The sequence below is a fragment of the Lacerta agilis genome, chromosome 10 (genome assembly GCF_009819535.1).
Source record: "Lacerta agilis isolate rLacAgi1 chromosome 10, rLacAgi1.pri, whole genome shotgun sequence".
Lineage (NCBI taxonomy): Eukaryota > Metazoa > Chordata > Lepidosauria > Squamata > Lacertidae > Lacerta > Lacerta agilis.
Window position 1 is genome coordinate 54190217 of NC_046321.1, and position 21935 is coordinate 54212151.

At 40.6% G+C, this 21935-nt stretch overlaps 1 protein-coding gene across 5 annotated transcripts in view; it reads left to right on the forward strand.

The window, feature by feature from the left end:
* PTPRZ1 (protein tyrosine phosphatase receptor type Z1) overlaps positions 1–21935 on the forward strand; it is a 109823-nt gene that overhangs the window by 35774 nt on the left and 52114 nt on the right. For all 5 annotated transcript variants that reach the window (XM_033162744.1, XM_033162741.1, XM_033162742.1 and 2 more), the window contains exons 3-6: positions 13804–13983; positions 17013–17164; positions 19792–19887; positions 20165–20231. In XM_033162744.1, coding sequence (XP_033018635.1) covers positions 13804–13983; positions 17013–17164; positions 19792–19887; positions 20165–20231 — 495 coding nt within the window. The remainder of the gene's footprint in view (positions 1–13803; positions 13984–17012; positions 17165–19791; positions 19888–20164; positions 20232–21935) is intronic.

Below are 21935 nucleotides of genomic sequence, written 5' to 3' on the forward strand. Positions count from 1 at the left end.
TAAGTAATGTAAGTGGATTCTATACTTGCAAAGCAATGATCATCTTTAAAATGCCCGTAGCTAGCAGAACAATGGTGGTTAGGGGAACCCTGATAACTTTTCATTGTCTTTCAATTTAATTCTGTACAGCAATCCACAGTACTAATTACATTTTTGAATTCGACTTTAATCTTTCTTTCTGTCTCACAAAGTGTACCAGAAGCGTTTATTAGATTATCTTAGACAATAATTTGTTTTCAGCGTTTCCCTTTGTTATAAAACATGTATGTTTTCAGTAGAGAGTTCAGCAGCCTGCTTCCATATTCCAGAAAGCACAAACCGTTTTGCCAGTGATATTCTGTACTTTACCTTCTCTTAGGTGTGTGTGTGTGTGTGTGTGTGTGTGTGTGTGTGTGTATATATATATATATATATATAACGTGAGAATACATTTTCTCACTTTTCCTATGCAAAACTGTTAATTGTAATATATTAGGAAATAGAAACGTTAGGAGCTTTGGCTTCAAAGCCATTTATTTGACATATTGGACAAGAGACTTTTGTAGTTAAGTGATGCATAAATTATTTAATTAATTAATCCTCACAAAGTATTTAATTTTGAGGAATGGTGAGTTTGTAAGGCAGCTGCAAAATCATTTTATGCAATGTTATCAAGTCTCAAGGCATAGTATAATCCAACTGAGAAGACGATTCACACGTAGTAGGTTTTGAAACCAGGACCGGTGCTAGGGTTTCTTGCGCCCTCGGCAGACCACCTTCTGGCGCCCCCCACCGCCCACCCCCCACCAAAGCCTGCTTTAGCAGGAGGTGGGGGTGGTGGAGAGGCAAGCAGCAGTTTCTCCGCTATAGTGGAGAAGCTGCTGCTAGCCCGTCCCATCCCCCTGCCCAAGCCTGGCCAGCGCCCCCCCCTAGGCAATTGTCTAGTTCGCCTTAATGGACACGCCGGCCCTGTTTGAAACCATGATAGCACTTGCAGGAAAAATGATCATGTAACAGCGCTACAAAAGTATGATAGGAGGACACAGTTTTGATAAAATGAATCTTACGTTTCTGCTCTTGACAATTTAGTCATAATTCTGAAGGAGCTATTTTAACAAAAAAAATATGTAAGAGGAGATATAATAGAAACCAAAATAGCTTGAAGTGGAAAGAAAGCGTACACTTAGTGTTGGTACAAGAAGGGAGGAGGCGAGGAAAGTAGGTATAAAAGGAGAATTCCTGGATGCCAAGAGCCAAGGTTGGGGCAAGTACTCTTTGGTGAGAGAACCTCAGCAGAGATTTAAAAACACAAATATGCAGCACAAGTAAAGCATGGGAATATAGGCCGTTAGACCTTTAAAATATCCACTTGTGTGTTCCAAAACTTCCCCTCTTCTTCTAGAATAGGAAAAACACTACACATTTTCTGGATAGAAAAATATGTACCTGCATTTATAAGGTGTTCTTATATGTAAGGTAATAGCTTAGAACTCTACTGTATCTTTGCCCATTTTCCCTGTACTAGCACCTGTGGAATATTAGCATTTCTACTTAATTTAAAGACATTTTGTGCATGCGTGTATGGAATCTTGATGAAAGTTTATGCTGCTAGTAGTGACACCACATTCTGGAACCATGTATTTGTCTTAAAATGTGAAATTTCATTATGTAGCAAAAGGAAGCAGAGAAATTACATTAATTTCATGCTCTGTAGATACTAAGATAATGCTGATTACTTGCGCTGTATGAGAAAGATGTTCAGTAAAAATAACATCTCTGTCTGCTGTATCTCTTATTCTGTGGAACCATCATAACAAATGCTATGATGGAGAAAATGGAAATTTGTAGGTTAATGTGGAAATTGCACAACATGAAAAAAATGCATTCCAGTGCTATCTGCTTTCACAATTCTGACAAGCAGGGAATCGATTTGATTAACTGGCTTGGTTCTTCACCACTGTTGCTTGCTCAGTTGCCTCAAGCTATTTAATTAACAAATTTCCATTAAGAGTATTGCAAAATCTCCAACCTTCCTGCAGTAAAACAGCCTTTTCCTGTTTTTTTAAAACTTTGATGTGTTTTGAAGTTGACCTTTTTTACAAGTCTTTTCAGAGGAAATAACTCAATTAAAAATATTTTTGTTCAATTTATTTTTTGCTACATTTGGAACATGCATTGTTTATTGTAATATGATATTAAATGCATTATTATGTAACTGTACTGATGACCGAAGAACTCAACAATAGCCATTGGCATCAATTTGGAAGAACTGGACAGGAAAGGAAAGGACTGACTAATATTAGATTTAACAGATTTGCAGATGGGTAGGCCGTGTAAAAATAACAAATCAAGTTAAGAGTTCATCTTAAGCACCCATACTTGCAAGTTAGTTCCATTGAAACCATGAGGGCTTACAGTACTTACAAACAAATGTGTTTTAAGAGGGAGTTTTCATCGTACATCCATCATAGAATTGAGTAATGTGAATTTTAAAACATTAAGCAAGGCAGAGTGAAGCATATTTCTTTTTTTAGAAAGAAGATAGGGCAAAAAAGTTATCCAATGTTTGTTTGTTTTTTGGATAATTTTTAAAAAAGGTGTTACAAGAGAAGAGCAACAAAACGATCAGATTAGCAAATGCTATTGCAGTATGTAGGTACATCTCTCTGTCGGTGGTGATATGCTAATTTTTCAAGAGGTTCAGTTTTCACTACAGAAGTTGCCATTTCAGGGGTCACAACAATGATTGCAGAGGGGGAACACAAACTTATACTCTTTCCCACCTCACCCACCTTGCTACCTGTTACCAGCCTGTGTTCCACCTTCGGCGCCATTTTTAATTATTTTTTTTTAATGTGAGAGGGCATCATAGTATTACATTGTCTTGTAACGCGATTGCATCATTGTCTGATTTGTCATGATTATGCCATTGTGAGTAAACCAAGCCTTCCAATTATCCTCATTTTGCAATGGAGAGAAAGCAAGCATCCCATTGCTGAGGCTAGTGAGCCAACCACCCCTGTTGTGTCACATCATGCCGGTGCTTGCTACATGGCAAGGTTTTCTCTGTGATACTAACTTGACTAGCAGAGTGAGTGGAGATGTACATTCAGATTGCATTCTGATTTGCATCCCGCTGAATGTATGCAGATAACAGTGCAGATGGATGGCATCCCGATTCATATCCCCAGCGACATTTGACTTAGACGTCATCCCAGAACTGGCCCTACTAAACATCTTCCAAGATCATAATTGCCCACTCACATCATAAAGAGTTCATAACCCACTTACTCTCAGCAGCCAGAAACATCATAGCCAGACACTGGAGAGACCTGTCGGGAGTAAGTATGGACCAATGGTACCAAATTATATGGGAAACAGCCTTACTAGAAAAGCTAACCAATAAACTGAAACTGACACGGGAACAAATAGAAGAGGACGCCTTCACCCCGGTATGGCTCCCCTTTATCACATACACAGCCCAACAAGACAACGACAAGTATCCGCCAAAAGCATACAAATTAATCTGGCTAACCTGATTCAAATATACATTCACCCACTCACCCCTCACTACAGCCAACCAAAGACAACCAACCACAACCTAGGCCACCCCCAACCTCTCTCACCACCAAGGAAACACAACAAGCAAATAGTAAGAGAACCCATACAAGTAACGCTGAAACAAAACCCCACTCATACACTAAGTAGAAGAACAGAAACATAACTACCCCAGCCCAGCCCAGCCCAGCCCACTCACCTTTTCCCCCCTCTCCCCCTCTTTTCTTCCTAACCTAACATTGTATGTAACACTAATGTTTCACAACAAATGAAACTGAATTGTAGAAAACACAAGTTGAAAAAAGAGACAATGCACGTGTTTTTGTACACTAAGAAATCTTTAATTAAAATGTATCAAAACAACAACAACTATGCACAACTGGGTTGAGGCAAAGGAAAGATGGACTAATTGCCTTGACAATGGTGATGCATCCCTCTTCCTCCTAAGACCTGCAAGAATTTTTATTTTTACATTCTTTCAAAAGGAGTGTGTGTAAAAAAAAAAAAATCTTCTGGAAATGTTCGCAAAACATGTGCCTCTTTGGCTCAATAGCCAAAGGTTTATGTGTATAAATTTTGGATGATAGTTGTCAGGCTGATTTAAACAGAAGTATAGCAATGTAGGGAGGGTGGGGGGAATTAAAATGTCAGCAGACTTCTCTTGCGACTGCACTTCTGACTATTTATGTCAATCTGTTTTATAGTGAATTTCATGTTTGCAGAAGATGTGTGTCATTACGAAAACTCCCAGGGAGATCAGCAGCTATCATTTACTAGACATATGTCTAACCCGGCATTTGAGCATCATTATAACCTCCCTTGCCTCGTGTTCTGATTTATCGGAGAAAGAAAAGGAGGGCACCGCTAGAGACTTGTTCTACTTGGGCTAATAAAATCCCAGCTCACTTGCAATTGTTCCTAAAAATGTACAAGCGACTATCTTATTCCAGTCTCTAGCAGTGGGCCAGGTCTGAAATCCCAGAAGTCCATAATACCGGTAGTAATATGAAATAACACAACAGAGTTTTCACACTAAGTAGTGTTAAAATTTAGAAATAGAAATATGATTTTAAATTCTTAAAGAAACAAGCAATCAATTAAGGCAAATGTTTTATTCTGAACAAGAGATTGCCACCATCTATTCTCAGGAGTCTGAATATTTTCCAGATAACAATGCTGGAAGTGTTTTTTGTCTCACAAACTAGACATCCTGACAACTGGTCGGCTCCATTTAGCAATAAGGACTTCACAATGCACTTGGTCATAGCTAGGGTATTATGTACAAAATTCAAAAGAGAAATACTATCCCACTAAAGTGTGGAATATGTCTGTTTGCTACCATGTAGAATCATATTTTTTTCAAAACTGCTTTTATAAATAAATAAAATAAAATAAGAAAAACTTGGGTCATATGCAGTTGTTGTCCCATGCTGTAGATCCATTGCTCATTTCAGCATTTGTACTGGTCACTAGGGACGCGGGTGGTGCTGTGGTCTAAACCACAGAGCCTAGGGCTTGCCAATCAAAAGGTTGGCAGTTCAAATCCCCGTGACGGGGTGAGCTTCCATTGTTTGGTCCCAGCTCCTGCCCACCTAGCAGTTCGAAAGCACGTCAAAGTGCAAGTAGATAAATAGGTACTGCTCTGGCGGGAAGGTAAACGGCATTTCCTTGCGCTGCTCTGGTTCACCAGAAGCGGCTAGTCATGCTGGCCACATGACCTGGAAGCTGTACACCGGCTCCCTCAGCCAGTAAAGCGAGATGAGTGCCGCAACCCCAGAGTCATCTGCGACTGGACCTAATGGTCAGGGGTCCCTTTGCCTTTACTTTTACAAGTCACCAAGAGTAAGATAATATCACTTTGCAAGCTGTGTGTTGATGTCACCTCTTAATTTTTTTAAAAAATGTATCAAATAATTAATCTGATGGTGGGTTATTCAGCACCTTAGGTGTAATATTGCTTCAGCAAACTTTATAAAACAATGCCTCAGGAAATCCATACATATTTACTTGAATTTAAGGTTCACTGTATTCTATGATACTTACTTCCAAGAATACACAGGATTATAGCTGTAACCTATTACGGTAAATGTCATACAATACAATAGCATCAGGCATTACAAATATGCACTGGTGTTCCCTGGAACTGCTTCCCTCCATGCACCAACTCAATGAACATTTTCAGTGCTGCTATCACTATCAACAGACAAAAGGAGTTGTAAGCTTTGGAGTGCTCATTAGGACTGAATCCATTATGCTTTATGAACCTGCCATTGTACTTTGTCCCATTAGAATAATATTTGGGCTTAGTCATAAAAATACATATATTGAAAGCTTATGCAATATTAAATTTAATGAAGAGATAAAATGGGAAGCCCTAGGAAGGAGCTATGAACAATTTTAGCCTTACTGAAGTATTCAGGAGGCTAGAATAAGATATTATTTTTAGAGAATTTACTTAAATAAAAATTATTCGGATTAAAATTACATGTAATTATATTCTTTTGTGTAGGTATGTTTATTGTGTATTTGTATTATGTGCTTGTATGTACTTGTATATGTGTACGTGTATGTATATGTAAGTTTGTAATTTGTTTATTAAAAAAAAAAGAATATTTGTAGAAGAGATGTTGTTGTTGTATGCCATGGACATTATTGTTGTGTTGGTGGAGGCAATTATCTTGAACATTCCTTATACAGTGGTACCTCTGGTTACGAACTTAATTCGTTCCGGAGGTTCGTTCTTAACCTGAAACCGTTCTTAACCTGAGGTACCACTTTAGCTAATGGGCCTCCTGCTGCCACCACACCACCACCGCTCGATTTCTGTTCTCATCCTGAGGTAAAGTTCTTAACCCGAGGTACTACTTTTGGGTTAGCAGAGTCTGTAACCCGATGTTTTTTTTAACCCGAGGTGTTTGTAGCCCGAGGTACCACTGTATCTGATCGGGGGTGGACTTTGGTAATATGGCACTCTGAGTGAGCCCAAAATTTGGGGCTCCCAAATGGATGTTATCAATTATGGCTCTTTTCAATTTTGCACCCCTTTGCCTTGGCACCCTGGGGGGGGGGGGTGCCAGCACCACCCTAAATCTGGCACTGATCTGATTTTATCTGATTGGCTTTCCATCAGGGAAATAATTGGTGGCTAGATGCACAGACTCTTAAGCAGTTGCAAAAGGTTAAAACAGAGGTAACATGCACATTTGTGTGCAGCGTGTCATAATTGCATTGTATTTTTTAATTGGAAAGCACTTACCTTTTTTAATTAAAAAGCCTTTCATATAAAACAGGCAATGAAGATAGAGAACTAATAGGTGTGTGGTGGCTGTCCAGTTTTTTTTTTCATTCGGCACCACATGAATGACTCTCTGCCGACTGGGAAGAAATGCAATGTTCTCCAGGCTCTTACGGTTAATTCCCGTGAGTGTTACATGGCTGACTTGGAGAACAGGCAGGAAGGCACATAGATAAGACTTTCAGGGATGTGGAGGAGCTGCTCTGCTACCATACTGATAACTCCTCTGCTGTGATGGAAAATGAGGGTCTCATTTTGGAAGAGCATAATAGACAATAACATGAGAATGGCTTGATCGGCCAGGCCAATAGTCTAAGAAGGAGCTGAGTACAACAGCACTCTCCCCTCTTGTGATTACCAACAACTGGAGTGGAGGTAGAATGCAGCCATCATGGCCAGTAGCCATTGACAACCCATGGCTTTGTCTAGATCTTCTTTTGAAGCAACCCAAATTGGTGTCCATCGCTATTTCTTGTGGGTGTGAATGAATTACATGCTGTGTGAACGTGTATTTTCTTTTCGCTGTACTGAACCTTGCTACATTCATCTTCAGTTGGTGTCCATGAGTTCTAGAGCTATGAGAGAGGGAGAACAAAATGATCCCTTGGAGGGGACCTATTTTGAGGGTGATTAAATACCTTTCACACCAAGGATGTTCTTTTAGGGCTAAGGGCTTGAAAGTTTATCTTAAGGTTGTTGCAACAGTTAGAACAATGGGCGTGAATTCTTGTTTGTGTTCTGCTGAATGGAACTGAGACAGGCACAGGCTTCCTCAGTTTGATGGTGTTTCAACCTTCCTTGTCCTACCTCCCTAGGCCCCAAGGACATTACATCTTAACATCTCTTTGTGTCCCAGAACCCCTGGCAGGAAACTAAAGTGCTGCACATTATTTTAATCGGGGAGCATCCATTTCTTTTTTTTTTAATCTACAGTGGTGCCCCGCTAGACGAAAATAATTCGTTCTGCGAAAATTTTCGTCTAGCGGGTTTTTCGTCTTGCGGAGCGGCAATGACAGCCGCGCTCCGCAAAACGGAAAAAAAAAGACGAAAATTTTTCGTCTTGCGAGGCAGCCCCATAGACTTTTTCGTCTTGCGGGGCAGCCTTCCGCTAGACGAATGCCTTCGTCTAGCGAGTTTTTCGTCTTGCGAGGCATTCGTCTAGCGGGGTACCACTGTACCATCTTTCTGTCCCTAAATAAATTATCTTTATGGTTATGTCGTAGGCTAGCACATTCTCCAAATCTGAACTGGCCAGTTTTCAATTACAGAGCAATTGAAACAAAACGGTGAGTGCTAACAAAGTGAGCAGTAGACTTGGAGATATAAAGGGTGTGGGTCCTAACAATTTGGAAACCAGTTAATCTCAGAATAAGCCGAGCTCGAATCCTGGCGAAATGGACAAGTGGTTCCGGAGGCACAGGTAGCCTCAGTGACTGGAAGTACCTTTTCCCAGCTGCAATTGGTGCAAAAGCGATGCAATGGTCATTCCTGGACAGGGAGAGCATGGCCACAGTGGTTCAAGCGTTGGCGCCTTCAAGATTTGATTGCTGCAATGCATCCCCTTATGCCTGATTTGGAAGCAGCAGTTAGTACAAAATGCCGCAGCTTGGTTTCTGTCAGGAGTCACATCCTGTCGGCATATGACACATCTGCTTAGATTTCTGAGCTTAGATTGCCCATTTGCTACCTGGGCAGGTTGAAGATGTTACAGTCAGTATTAAAAAAACCCCCACCCTTAATGTATTGGGACCAGTTTACCTGCAGGATTTTCTTAGTCCATATGCACCCCCTCAACCACTTCAACCTGTGGAAATGACACAATTACAGGTGCCACATAAAACTTGCTCCATGCTTCTAGGAAATCAATCTTTTTAGTGTGGAAGCACCCACACTTTGGTTCTCCCTGCCTACTGACATCGGGCAGGTGCCTTCACTGTATTCTTTTTGATGCCTGCTTAAAACATTTTTGTTTATTCAAGCCTATCCAGGCATGTAGAAGTTACAGCAGTAACATCAGAAGTTTAAAAAGAAATTCAAAGTTAGAAATATATAACTACTGTACTGTTGCTTTTACTCTTCTTGAATGTTTCAAAGTGTCTGGTTTTTAACTTTTATTGTTTATTTTACATTTTTGAAGCTGTTTAGAGGTTTTCTTGGAACCAAATTAGATAAATAAGTTTTTGGGGTTGTGTGCAATGAGCAAATGAAGTTTTCATTATCCCAACCCATGAGTATAGCCAAGTGAGCTTTGTAAATTCACAACTTAGATTCAGGGCAGTGGAGGCAAAAAAAAAAAAAAAAAAAAAAAAAAAGGTTGTGAAGAGGAGTTGGATACTCCTTATTTGTTTAAACCGACCAACATTTCAATTATTCAATTTATCACTCAAATTTGCATTTTAGACATAACATGTTGCTATGATTGGTATGCTGCGTTATTATCAATAAAAATACTTAGATCAGTCTATTTCTGATTTAATGCATATGATTGTGGTGGTTTTAGCTATTCATTATGGTTGTGCAAATGATGGAGGAAAATACATTGTTTATCTAGATGCTCAGTTCTGCCAACTGCTGTGACATTCAGAAGTAGGGATTTATTTATTTATTTTTAAGTTTTTCAACTGCTGTTCATGCTTCCTGGCATATGCACCACTTGATTAATTCATCATAGCCGGAAGTCTTAGCTCTTTCATGAGTAGCACCTTTTGAAACACTTTTCTTTCATCCTTCCTGGAATTTGGTGACAGTATGCAAAGATCAGCAGTTCTGTCGTATGCTACAGGGCAACAGAAAGACTTTGAGCTTTTCCATTAGTCACCAAGAGAAAGGTCTTGCCCTCTTTGAAATCTGAATATTCTGAAACTATGCTAGCTTCTCTGTTAGATACAAAATTGTGTATTGATGTGCCTGGCCACCTTTTCATCCTTTGTGCTCATAGTGGGGGTTTTTTGTGTGTGTGTTTTTGCAAATAAATGGCTTCTCGGCTCTTTTTCCAGCTGAATCAATGCAGCTCTCCATGTGGTGCCTTTTAGTTAGGTCTACTATTTTCTGTGCATGTACATGAGCAAATGATTTGGAGTGCTCCGATATCTTCTTTTGGAGTGGTTTAAATTGTGCTTTCCGTGAAGTTCCATTGTACGCAACAGAACTTGCACACGATTAATCTGAAACATCTTGTGTTTTCAGTGTTCCTAAATGCTTTCCTTTGGAGCCTCCAAAACAACTTCTCCTCGGTGTTCTCCCTGAGCACCTTCTTCAGGCTGACCTTTAGGAGCCAATCCTCAGCGGCTGACTCGCCTCCTTTCACTCTGAATAGCTCAAATCAGCACAAAGGGTGAGAAGACTCCTTTTCAGTCGCTGAAAAGCTGCCCTTTTGTGCTGATTGGGCACCTCTAGGATGCAGGAGACAGGCACCTTGCTGGAGAAATAGTAACAGGCATTTTACCTCCTGTAACCCCAGACCACTACACCTTTGGGGTAGGCAAGGCAGGCACCCACTAGTCTCTTATCACAAGCACACACCCCAAACCTCTGTTGTCTTCATTCATTCCAGGTAACACTAATTATTCCCTGTGCCTCTTTTCCTGGAACTATGAGGCATGGAACAATTGCCACAGAAAAGAGGAGTTTTGTTGGAAAGGTCTGGGGCCCTGCTTTGTAGCCAACAGCAATCTGAAGACAAAATGATGAAGAGGAAAAATTAGCACCTAGATGAATGGTGCAACAAGAATTTTTAAAGTGTTGGTCCTTGCTGGGAGGGTGATCATACTCCAGTTCCGGCAGTGAAATGACTTGGATTGGTGCAGCAAACTTTAGTTCCGAATTGTCCCTGGCACAATTTTAGTTGCCATTGATGTAGAGCATAAAGTGGGGTTGATGTTTGACATAGAAATTTAGCATGTTGGCAACAAGTAGCTGTTTTCAGTCTTTCTATAACTTATTAACACTCCTCAATGACATTTTTAATGACCCTTTTAACATGGTTTCCCATCTAAGTACTAAGCAGGCCTGACCCTACTTAGCTTCCGAAATCAGACGAGGTTGGGCATGTTCAGGGTAGTGTGGCCATAGACCCCTTTTAACATGGTTGAAATAAACTTAATTGCTTGTTTAATCAATATATATTTATGCAACAGTAAAAAGCGATATTTTAAAAATCCAGATATACAGTATAGTCAACTCACTTCGAAAAAACATTAAAACAGCAAGCAATAATTATCACCTCTACAATCTAATAGCTCATTACTCAGAACTTATGGTTGAATCGTAGCTATGACCAATGTTATATTTATGTCAGACTTCAAAAGAGCAGCATGAATTTTTCTGACCAGTTGACTGTTCCTAATGATCTGGAACCTTTAATTAGTGACAGCTGGCCTTATTTCTCAGTTGAGGTTAAAGATAAGATGCTGAAATGTTATATCTAATTTTAAAAATTCTGTTTCCATTTTTAAGATGGAATATGGCTACTGATATAATATTTTCGAACTGCAGTGGAACTTCAGTGCACTTATAACCTAAGGACATAATCTGGAATGTAATAAATCATAGTTTAAGCCCATAAAAATGAATGTGATTTGGCAAGTTGGAATATTTTTTTATGGTTTCCTAAATAGTAACTGTTTTTTGTGTTATTTATTCCATAGTAATTTGACTTCATTTTTTTTACCATTTTTGTTTTAATAGTAACAACTTTGCTGGGGTTTGGGATCAGTTACCCACAGTCTGTGGATAGCAGCATTCCCTCCCCCTCCATCCTGTGCCTTGTCCCTCACTCTCAGACCATTGAGGGTCCTTTACCTTCAAAGTGCTTCTAAATATTTATTGAAAGCTGCAAGGTAATTGCTGCAAAGTATCTCTTGAAATGCATATAGGGGGGGAAAGTACGGCACCCTATCAAGAGCTGTTTCCATAACAACAGTAGTTCCTGAAACCCTGCTGGAATAAGGCAGTCTTTACCTGTGAGCAGGAAAGCAAGGAGAAAGCCAGAGAAGCCTCTCTAGGAAAGAAGTTCCAATTCCTGAAAGCAGCCACCAAACATGCTTATGAGGGTTGTAGGACTGAGAGAAGGGCCTCCCCAAAGATCTCAGAGTCTTGGCAGGTTTTCATGGGAGTATATGTTCCTTCCCATAGCCTGGGACTAAGCCAAATAGATTCACAACCAGCATTTTGTATTGTGCCCAGAAAAGGACTGGTAGCCAGAGAAGTTGTTGTAACAAGGGAGTTGTGTGCTCCATCCAACCAGTGTTGGCCAACAGATTTTCAAAGGGATGTAACTAAGGCACGTGTCACTGTGGTATAAGCACAGCTGGTGAACTAGCTTTAACTATACAAATGCACTCTTGGCCACTGCAGTAACCCAGGTATCTAGGTTCAGGGCAGAATCCTGGAGCACACCGAAACTGCAAACCTCTGGCTTTTCATAGGGAGTGTAACTCCACCCAGCACAGGCTGAATCCCTGTTCTGCCTTTCAACTGACCTGTAGCACTTTGGTTTTGTCTGGATTGAGTTTCAGTTTGTTCACCCTCATCCAGATGACAGGCACTCATTTAAAACTTAAGACTGCTTTCTTGGATTTAGTTGGAAAGGAGAAATATTGTGTCTGGCAAGGAAAAGCCGTGGCTTGTTGTAGGGTGAATGATAACCAGCTACAATAGGAAAGGCACAGACTAGAACAGGGATGGCCAAACTTGGCCCTCCAGATGTTTTGGGACTACAACTCCCATCATCCCTAGCTATCAGGACCAGTGGTCAGGGATGATGGGAATTGTAGTCACAAAACATCTGGAGGGCCATGTTTGGCCATGCCTGGACTAGAAGGACAGCTGGGGGAACTTGTATGGATCATTCAAACCAGATATTGGTAATAGTACAGAAAGGCTCCTGCCTCATTAAGAGGCTAATATCTGCAACAGCCATAGAACATCAGAGTCTTTTTCAGCAGTATAGAGATAATTGGTTCTAATGAGCAGTGTAAATTTTAGGCAATCAGCCCATGTGAGATTGGCCATTCCCTTCCATAAAGTGCAATTTTTCATTTCACATAAGAGAAGGAATGTGTTTACTTAACTTGGTTGCTGACAGGTTACCATTTTCACATGGAGAAAATGGGTGAGCAGTTATTTCCAGGAGTTGTGGATATTTTCTTGAAGCTATTATAAACATTCAGACTGATATATTATCCAAATAACAGCTCTTATCCCTGCACCATTTGGACTGATATATTTATCCAAATAACAGCTCTTATCCCTGCATCAATGCTATTACCATGGATGCAATGACTGCAGAAAGCTATGTTAAGCAATGTTACCCCACAGCAAACATTCCTCCCCCCTTTTCATTTTTTGCCATTTAAGACATTTGAAAAAGACACACAGTGTGACACCATATGCAACATTCACAAAACTCTTGCCATTTTCGTGTTTCTATGTTGTAAAATTCCCTGCAATCCTCGGATGAAGGGCAGAATAATAACGATGATGATGTTCGGAGATGTTTCAAAATTAAAGTATTCCTCTTGGAAACCTGGGACCCAAGCCCTGTACTCTCAGCAAGTAAATCCGAAAGAAATCCCACAGAACTGCTAATTAGTTGTTACTATTCCAGATATTCATTTGCATGCTTGTCTTGAACCACAAGTCAACCTGCAGAATCAAAGGCAGAAACAAGGAGGTCAAGAATGCTAGGCTGGAAGCTCTTCATGTTAGCTTCACACAAGAAGCAAGTTTTTGATGCGGTACAACATTCATGTGTGCTATTCTACCACAGATGCTTTGAGATGATGCAGCCTTGTAAGGCTCTCATGCACTGAATAGGGGACAAAATTGGTCTATGATGTAAGTAGGTTTTTCTGAATGGGCATTGATGCACATTGTATTTTAAGCAGGGATTTGTTGTTGCATTCATATAAAACCAAGTGCTTTCATACCAATTTATTTAGATTGCTTACCTGTATTGTTTTGATGTTTAGGAGCATTAAATCAAACAAACTGGGGGAAGAAACATCCAGCATGCAATGGTGCCAAGCAATCGCCTATTAATATTGATGAGGATCTAACTCGAGTAAATGTGAATCTTAAGGAGCTGAAATTCCAAGGCTGGGAAAAAGAATCGGCAGAAGGCACTTTAATCTACAATACAGGCAAAACAGGTACAAATTTCACATCTCCTTTTTTTTATTTATTTAATGTTTTGATTTCACCTTTTGCGCTTAAGTATTTTAAAACCTCTTGTTTCGTTTTCTTTCTTTTAATCATCTTCACGTTTGGGTTTTTGCAATTACGAGGAAGACAGCTGTCATTAAGAGTCAAGAGGACTCAAAGGGAAATTATATGCATTGACAAAAATAGCCCTAGAAATAGCATAATTACTGTAATCCATTAATGCATACTTACTGAAAATAAAGACTTAAGTATTTTCCACATAATAATTATTGGCTGTTAATACCTACACTTGACATGCTGCTATGCTAATGTTTTCACAACTACACAGCTAGTGTTTTCAAAGAGCAATTTATAAAGGCTATTATGTTTGAACAATCATTTTATAAGAACCCCTCACTTATGTGTAGGACTGGAATTTCAAAGAGAGGCCATTACTAATTGAGCAGCTGCTGCCAGCTACAAAGGTTTACACATAGGTTTACTATGGAAAAGCGCTAGTGAACTACCTGATTTGAGATCTGGAGGAGGCTGTCTACTGCAGTTTGCTGTCTGTCTGAAAGTGCAGTGTATCATCCCTCTAGATTTTCCAGGAGAGTTGCGATATCTTGCACAGTCTTGGGTATAAATAAATTGCCCTGCATGCTACGTAAAGGGGGCTTTGAACTGTTTCTCAGGCAGCAATTTCCATGCTGAATTACCTGATGACACATCACATTGGAAACTGAAAGGTATTTCCAAAACAATTTGTAGAATGCCATTGGGCTTCTGTTGATCAAAGGACAAAAGTCCCGCTGGGCATGCACAAGCTATTGGGTGCACCAAAAAATATCTCTTGATCCCAGACACAGAATTCCTTACATTTATGTTAATACTGCTTTTAACAGTTAAACTTTGGGTGGATTGACTCAATGCATTTAATGCACACCCACCACACATTTAAAGCACATGACTTCCCCCAAAGCTTCCTGCAGTTTGTTAAGGGTGACTGGAAAGTCTAGCTCTGTGAGGTGGAAACTAGAGTTCCTCATATTCTTTGAGGGAAGTCATGTGCTTTGGATACGCTTTGCATGTACAGTCGTACCTTGGATCTCAAACGCCTTGGCTCCCAAACAAATCAGCTCCCAAACGATTGAAACCCGGAAGTGAGTGTTTTCAAATGGTTTTCAAACTTTCTTTTGGAACCCGAATGTCTGATGCAGGTTATGCGGGTTCCGAATGGCTGCAGGAGGTTCCTGCAGCCAATCAGAAGCCGCATTTTGGTTTCCGAACATTATGGAAGTCGAACGGACTTCCGGAACGGATTCCATTCAACTTCCAAGGTACGGCTGTATGTTGGTGATCTGTCCTCATTTTACAACGCGAAATTGTTTTCTCTTCCATCCTACAAGAATACAATGTGAAACTACATAACTATGAAACAGTGGCATTTGGATTGTTTTTCCTCTTAGAGGGATTTCCAAACAACCTTAGAAAGAAACAATAAATTTGTGCTGTTGCTAATGTGAAGCTGGTTTATATTTGCTGGTGGGTGAAATATTCTTGAGATCTCCCTTTAGTTTTCCATTTGAGAGCTCAAAATAGTTAGAAAGAACCAGTAAAAGAACCAGAACCAGTAAAGCAAAGGATTGCACTCATGAAGATACCAGTGTTGCTGTTTCAGTGCACAGGCAAAGTCTGTATGTGGTGCATGATCACACAGGCATTTCTTTGGTGACAGAGAGGATGAAAGTAAAATGATTGCTCAACCTTGAACTTCATCTTAAGACTCTTGGTCCATCATCAAGCTGTTAGCACTAGAATTCTGTAATTACAGCAATGAATTTTCTCATACTGCCTCCTGGAGATGCTAGAATATCCACAGTCCACAATAGGATCAATATTTATTGGGTTGGATCAAGGCAAGCAAGGTGGTCCTAACAATGTCAACTCATAATTAATTCATATTGAATTCAGTGGAGCTTACTCCCAGGTAATGTGGGGTTTGCAGCCTAAGTTACTTGAACTTAGCTCTCATTTGCATCCATGGAATATATCGAAAATGACTTTAAGCGCATTCCAAACCTTGATTACTGTCTGGCAGGAACTGAGAGAGCAGCAGGACTACCACAGCGTCCCAAACCAGACATGTCTACTGGGGCAGAAAGTTGGGAAGCAGGAAACAGCTTCACCAGCTTGGAGCTGGTGCAGCTATTGCACTTGGAACTGGCCTGATGCTGTCACATGATGGTAGTGAGGCTGGCTCAGGATCCAACAGATCACAAGCCAGCTCAAACCCTCCCTGCCCTGTAACGTTCCGTTTCAGGGCTCTCTGCTAGCTGGCGCCACCAGGCACGCTGTGGATTGCAAGGGAACGTTCCATGATGATGGAATTACATCATCAGGAATACTCAGGCAGAGGCTAGTTCAGGGGAAGGACAATAATGCTCAGCCCAGCCTGGTGCAATGGGAGGTTGGATTGTTTCGTTAGTTCCTGCTGGAGCCCATGGGGCTTAAATTGGATTAATTTAGGAACCAACTCACAGCATTGAGCTTTCATTTATACCCAAGGCTGGCCCAAGACACTTTAGCACCTAAGGCAAAGCACAAATTGGAACCACCCGCTCCCTGCCAGGGAAAAAAGTGTGAGTAAGCATCTATATTAGGAACAAGGATGGAATAAAGATCTACATCAGGATCTGCTGTCCTGTGGATCCTGCTGCCTGAAGCAGTCACCTCACCTTGCTTCATGGTTGGGCTGGCCCTGTTTATACCAGGCTTCACCAACCTGGTGTCCTCCAGGTGTTTTGAACTACAAGTCCCAACAGCCCCAGACAGCACATGCTGATGAAAGTTGTAGCCCCAAACATCTGAAGTGCACCAGGTTGATGCAGGCTGGTTATAATGAGAACTTCAAAATGTTGGGGTACTATTATTATTATTATTATTATTATTATTCTAACACGGATATGTTTGAATTGAAAAGCTGTTGCATTTTCCTCTTTAATATGCTTAATAACAACTCCTTTTCTCTTTTTAGTGGAAATTAATCTGGCAAATGAATACTATGTGATCGGAGGAGGCTTAGAAGCTGTATTTAAAGCAAGCAAAATAATGTTTCACTGGGGGAAATGCAATATATCTCATGATGGGTCTGAACATAGCATAGATGGACAAAAGTATCCTCTTGAGGTAATGAACCTGTTGAAATTTTGTACAGTAAGCCATTAGAAATACCAGGATGTTCTTGGCACTTTCATGTGTACAGAAGGCATTAAAATGTGCAATAGCCACATATAGTGCTGGCTATTAAACATGCAGCAGTGATCATTGGAGTTCTTTGTGCGCATTGCATTTATCTAAACAATTTATATACTGCTTAACTACAATTGTCTACAAGTTGTGTACAGGAAATACAATATAGAAAAGGTAAAGGGACCCCTGGCCATTAGGTCCAGTCGTGGACAACTCTGGGGTTGTGGCGCTCATCTCTTTACTGGCCAAGGGAGCCAATGTACAACTTCTGGGTCATGTGGCCAGCATGACTAAGCCGCTTCTGGCAAACCAGAGCAGCGCACGGAAATGCCATTTACCTTCCCGCCGGAGTGGTACCTATTTATCTACTTGCACTTTGATGCGCTTTTGAACTGCTAGGTGGGCAGGAGCTGGGACCGAACAACGGGAGCTCACTCCGTCACGGGGATTCGAACCGCCGACCTTCTGATCAGCAAGCCCTAGGCTCTGTGGTTTAATCCACAGTGCCACCCACATCCTTAAAAATCAGCTAATACTGCAAAGAAATCAGACTTTTATTTAAATGCCTGCAGGATTATTATTTTTTTTTAAAGTATTCAGTAGGCACTTGAAGTTCAGTACAGAAGGAGCCTGTCTGACCTGAACAGGATGGGAGTTCCATAAAATTGTCATCTGTTACTTGCTTTCTCCTTTGCCATACTGTAAGATCATTTCCCATGGTGGTTCATGCTTTCAGAATTCACAATATCTGTTGTAAGGGACCACTCTATCACCACCATAAAGCTGGCTGGGGGACCTTAGGAAGTGGTGTTCCAGTGCTGCTCTGCCAGCAGAGACACAGATGCACTAGCAGGGTGACTCTTCAGTTGCCGGACGTCCTGCAACACTGTGGAATTTATCCCTCTTGTAGATGTTTTGGAAGTGGAGCAGGAGTGGGGAGGGCATATTCGAGAATCTCCTCAAAGCCTGTCTTGGTCTTCTAAAATATGTTGTATACTCAATGTAGCCAATGCATTGGTGTAAGGATAATACACGCTAGCTTTCGTTTCAGTCAAGGAGGAAGCATTTTGCTTCCCACAGAGGTTTACATAAATTGCTTCCTCCCTTGAATGGACAGTCCTCCCTTGAGGACAGGAAAAACCTTTGTCTCTTCACTTAATGACGAACAAGAAAAGTTAATCACCTATAACTTTGATCCCCTAACTAGTCATGAAACTAGTTTTCATGACTACTTATCTTTCCTATAGTATTCCATTTCTCCCCCAGAGTATTTGTAATTGGCAGCTCTTTTCATGTTATGCCATAGAGTGTAAGCCCAAATCCTTTCCTGAACAGTGACAGGTTTGCTGGCTGCATAGTTGATATGGCAAAGGCAGAAACCAGACAGTTTCTACCAGAAATGTTTCAGATGGCCTTTAAATTATTTAGGGGTCAATTAAAACTTGACATGTACTTCGGTTTCCCCCCGACTGGAATGTAAAATACCCACATTTAAATTGCCAAGTTTCTGTGCAATAAATATGGAAGCAGGCATGTGATCCTTTCAAAATAAAAAGGTCCAGTAGCACCTTAGATACCAACTTAGTTTGTTCTTGGTATGAGCTTTCGTGTGCATGCACACTTCTTCAAATACACAGTTAATGAAGAGACACGAGGTCCACCAGTCTGTTTTTGCCATCAGCATTGCCCATCTCCTAATAGTGCATTTGAAGTTATGCTCCCACTTGAAGCACCTCTAGATCCCAACACAATTGTAGCAATGACCCCAGCTGTCTTCTCCTTAGCTGAGAAAGGAGATGGGAGAACTTTGGAAAGCAATGCAACTGGCAAGTTGGGTTGTGGACCACTGTAGGCAAACTCAGCCACACCGACATGCATTTGCAGTTTTCATAATTAAGAGTGCTTTATGAGTATTTTTTCCATTTTAACTTGCATGCATTTTGTACTTGAGTTTAATTGGCTTCTGGAAGCTGCTTGGGCACCTGGGGTGGTGTGCCCTGGGGCAGGATGAGCCGCCCATTGGGGCGGGGCACACCGTGGGGCCTTCGGAGTCTGCCTGCCTCCTCCCACTCAGCCACCCTACAGCTGGGGGGGGAGGCAGCAGGCGGACCGTTTGGGCAGCGCGGAGCCTGTGTACACCCAAGCCACTGCATCTCTCCCAGGAGAGACACATGGCTCGGGCACGCTGCAGGTCCTGCGGTGAGTGCTGACTGGCATTTTGCCACCTCCCCCCAGTTGTGACACCTGGGGTGGCCCACACCTACCGCAGCCCCCTTCCTCTGCCCCTGTGTACTGGTACAATCTAGCACAGCTGAGGCCTTGAGTCAGCTCATGTTTACTTGCTACATCAGGTCTATTTCTGATTGCCTCCTCTGTTCCCATCCTGTTTTGTAGAGTTTGATAATATTTTATTAGGTGTAAGATAGGTTTCCAAGCAGTGTTTAGATATCTTTGAACAGGGCTGAGTTTCAAAAGCTTTTATCTGAAGTTAATACGCATATCTGATATTATTGATGTTTGACAGGGAGAAAGCACCTGAATTGTTATTATTATTCTTTTTACAGATGCAAATATACTGTTATGATTCAAATCAGTTTGTGGATTTAGATAAGGCAATTGAAGGAAATGGGAAATTAAGAGCTCTATCAATTTTATTTGAGGTAATCATTTTGCATATTGTTCATCTTAACTCAAAAATGTAATCATTTTATCTTAAATGTAAGCATTGTACTTTGTGTGTGTCTTATTGCTAATTAATTTTCCATGAGGAAAAGCAAGCCTTATCCACTGAAATATTTTGGCATTCGGTTTTGTGTGTGTGTGTGTACATATGCATCAATACTAATATAAATATACTACTTTATAATTCAAGACATAACAAATTAATAAAGTTGTAGACTCGACTTAAGAATAAATCATGCAATATTTCTTCAACAGGTTGGTCTGGAAGATAATATGGATTACAATTCAATTATCGATGGAGTGGCCAGTGTTAGTCGCTTTGGTGAGTTAGTGGTGTAACATGAGAAACATGTGCACAATTATCCATTTGAATACACTGACAGTGCAATCCTATACATGTCTACTCAGGAGTAAGGTCCATTGAATTAATGTTAAGTGGGTATAGGATTGCCCTCGAAGTGATGTGAATTTATGAAGTCTAGATATACCACACTTGAAACTGAATCAATATGTGGAAGTGATTCTTACAGCCTTTCATAAATAAACCTGTAAGGGCCGGGAAGGGACATTGGGAGCTGATTTACCAGGCATCCGTGCAGAGCCTCTCTGCTGCCACCATCTGAAATGAACAGTCACATTCACTTCAGCTGAGGAAGTGAATTTGTCTGCACATGCATTCCATTGCATTTCCAGGTGTGCTTCTGAACTTGAAGTAAATGGAGATGCCCACATACTTGTTCTCATAATCTTTTAATAGCTGGGTGCTATGTATACTCTGTTTAAATTAATGATAAGGCAGCCATTAATTTTACTTGTTTTAGGATTTCTGAACTAAGCCCTTTTTAGGGAAGTTTATAAATTTTGGACTGTTCTACTACAGTGTATCCCTATAGTCAGCCTCTAAAGAGGAGGAATGTCATGGCTGATGGATTGCCTTCTAGTTACAACATGGAGTGAGCCTTTTCTGCATTGGCTCCAATGCTTTGGGACACGCAAGAGGCATCAAATGTAACATGTTTTCATTTCTTTTTTGTTTTTGTTTTGGCATTTCCTGACCATTAGGTGTTAAGACTGCACTGCTCTGTATTTTAATTCGGGATTTTTATTGTGATAATTCTGTGATTCTGTCAGTATGCATTTTGTTTTATTTGTATTTTGGCTTTGTGGCATTATGTTTTCTTATTTTGTGAAACACTTAGTCTTTTATATATTAAGCGGTCTGCAAATTAACTAAATCAATCAAAATATAACTATTGTGTACTCTTGTTCAGTTCAGAAAACAAAGATTCAAGCACTTTGCCCTCCTTTTATGGACTGGAAACAAAAGTGGCTCAGAGCTGTGTAAGACTGATTTCTTTGTACCATTGATACATTCAGTTTCACAGTCCAGAAAGTGAAACCGGATACTGTTTTTGCTGGGCTGTAAACTTCTTTTAATAAATACCAGTCATTTTGTCAGTCTTGTGTTAGTGGCAAACTGGACAAACTCTGGAGAGGATTCCTATCAATCTTTTGTGAAGTGAGCATTATCTATCTGAACACACATTTTAGTTTGTAAATGTGATACATGTATGGAAGTGTTTAACATGATGACAAAACCCTGCAACTTAGTGGAAGCATTTTTTGCTCAGCTCTGCTGACAGTGTTCAGTGCCATTATATAAGAACAAAGAAGGTACTATTAAAATCTTACTTCAGGAAAGTTCCTGGGATTCCCGTGTTTGGGAAAGATCCAAGCATCCAATAACAAAATATTAATACATTTCAGAAAGAGATGCATTCGACACAATTATTATAATAAGAATATTAAAATAATGTCTTTGGCAACATGATTTGTTGGGAAGGGGTGTAGTCAGATTTATTGTCCTTAAAGAAGGAATTCTCTTTAATTCCCATTCCCTGTGGAATCGCAGCAGGGCAGCAGTTGCCACCAAGCAAAGCTGTGATAAAGGGGGCAGCTGCCTGCTCCCCCCATCTGGCTTCAGTGTGATGGGAGAGGCTGTTCCCTGCCAGGTAAATGCCCAGGA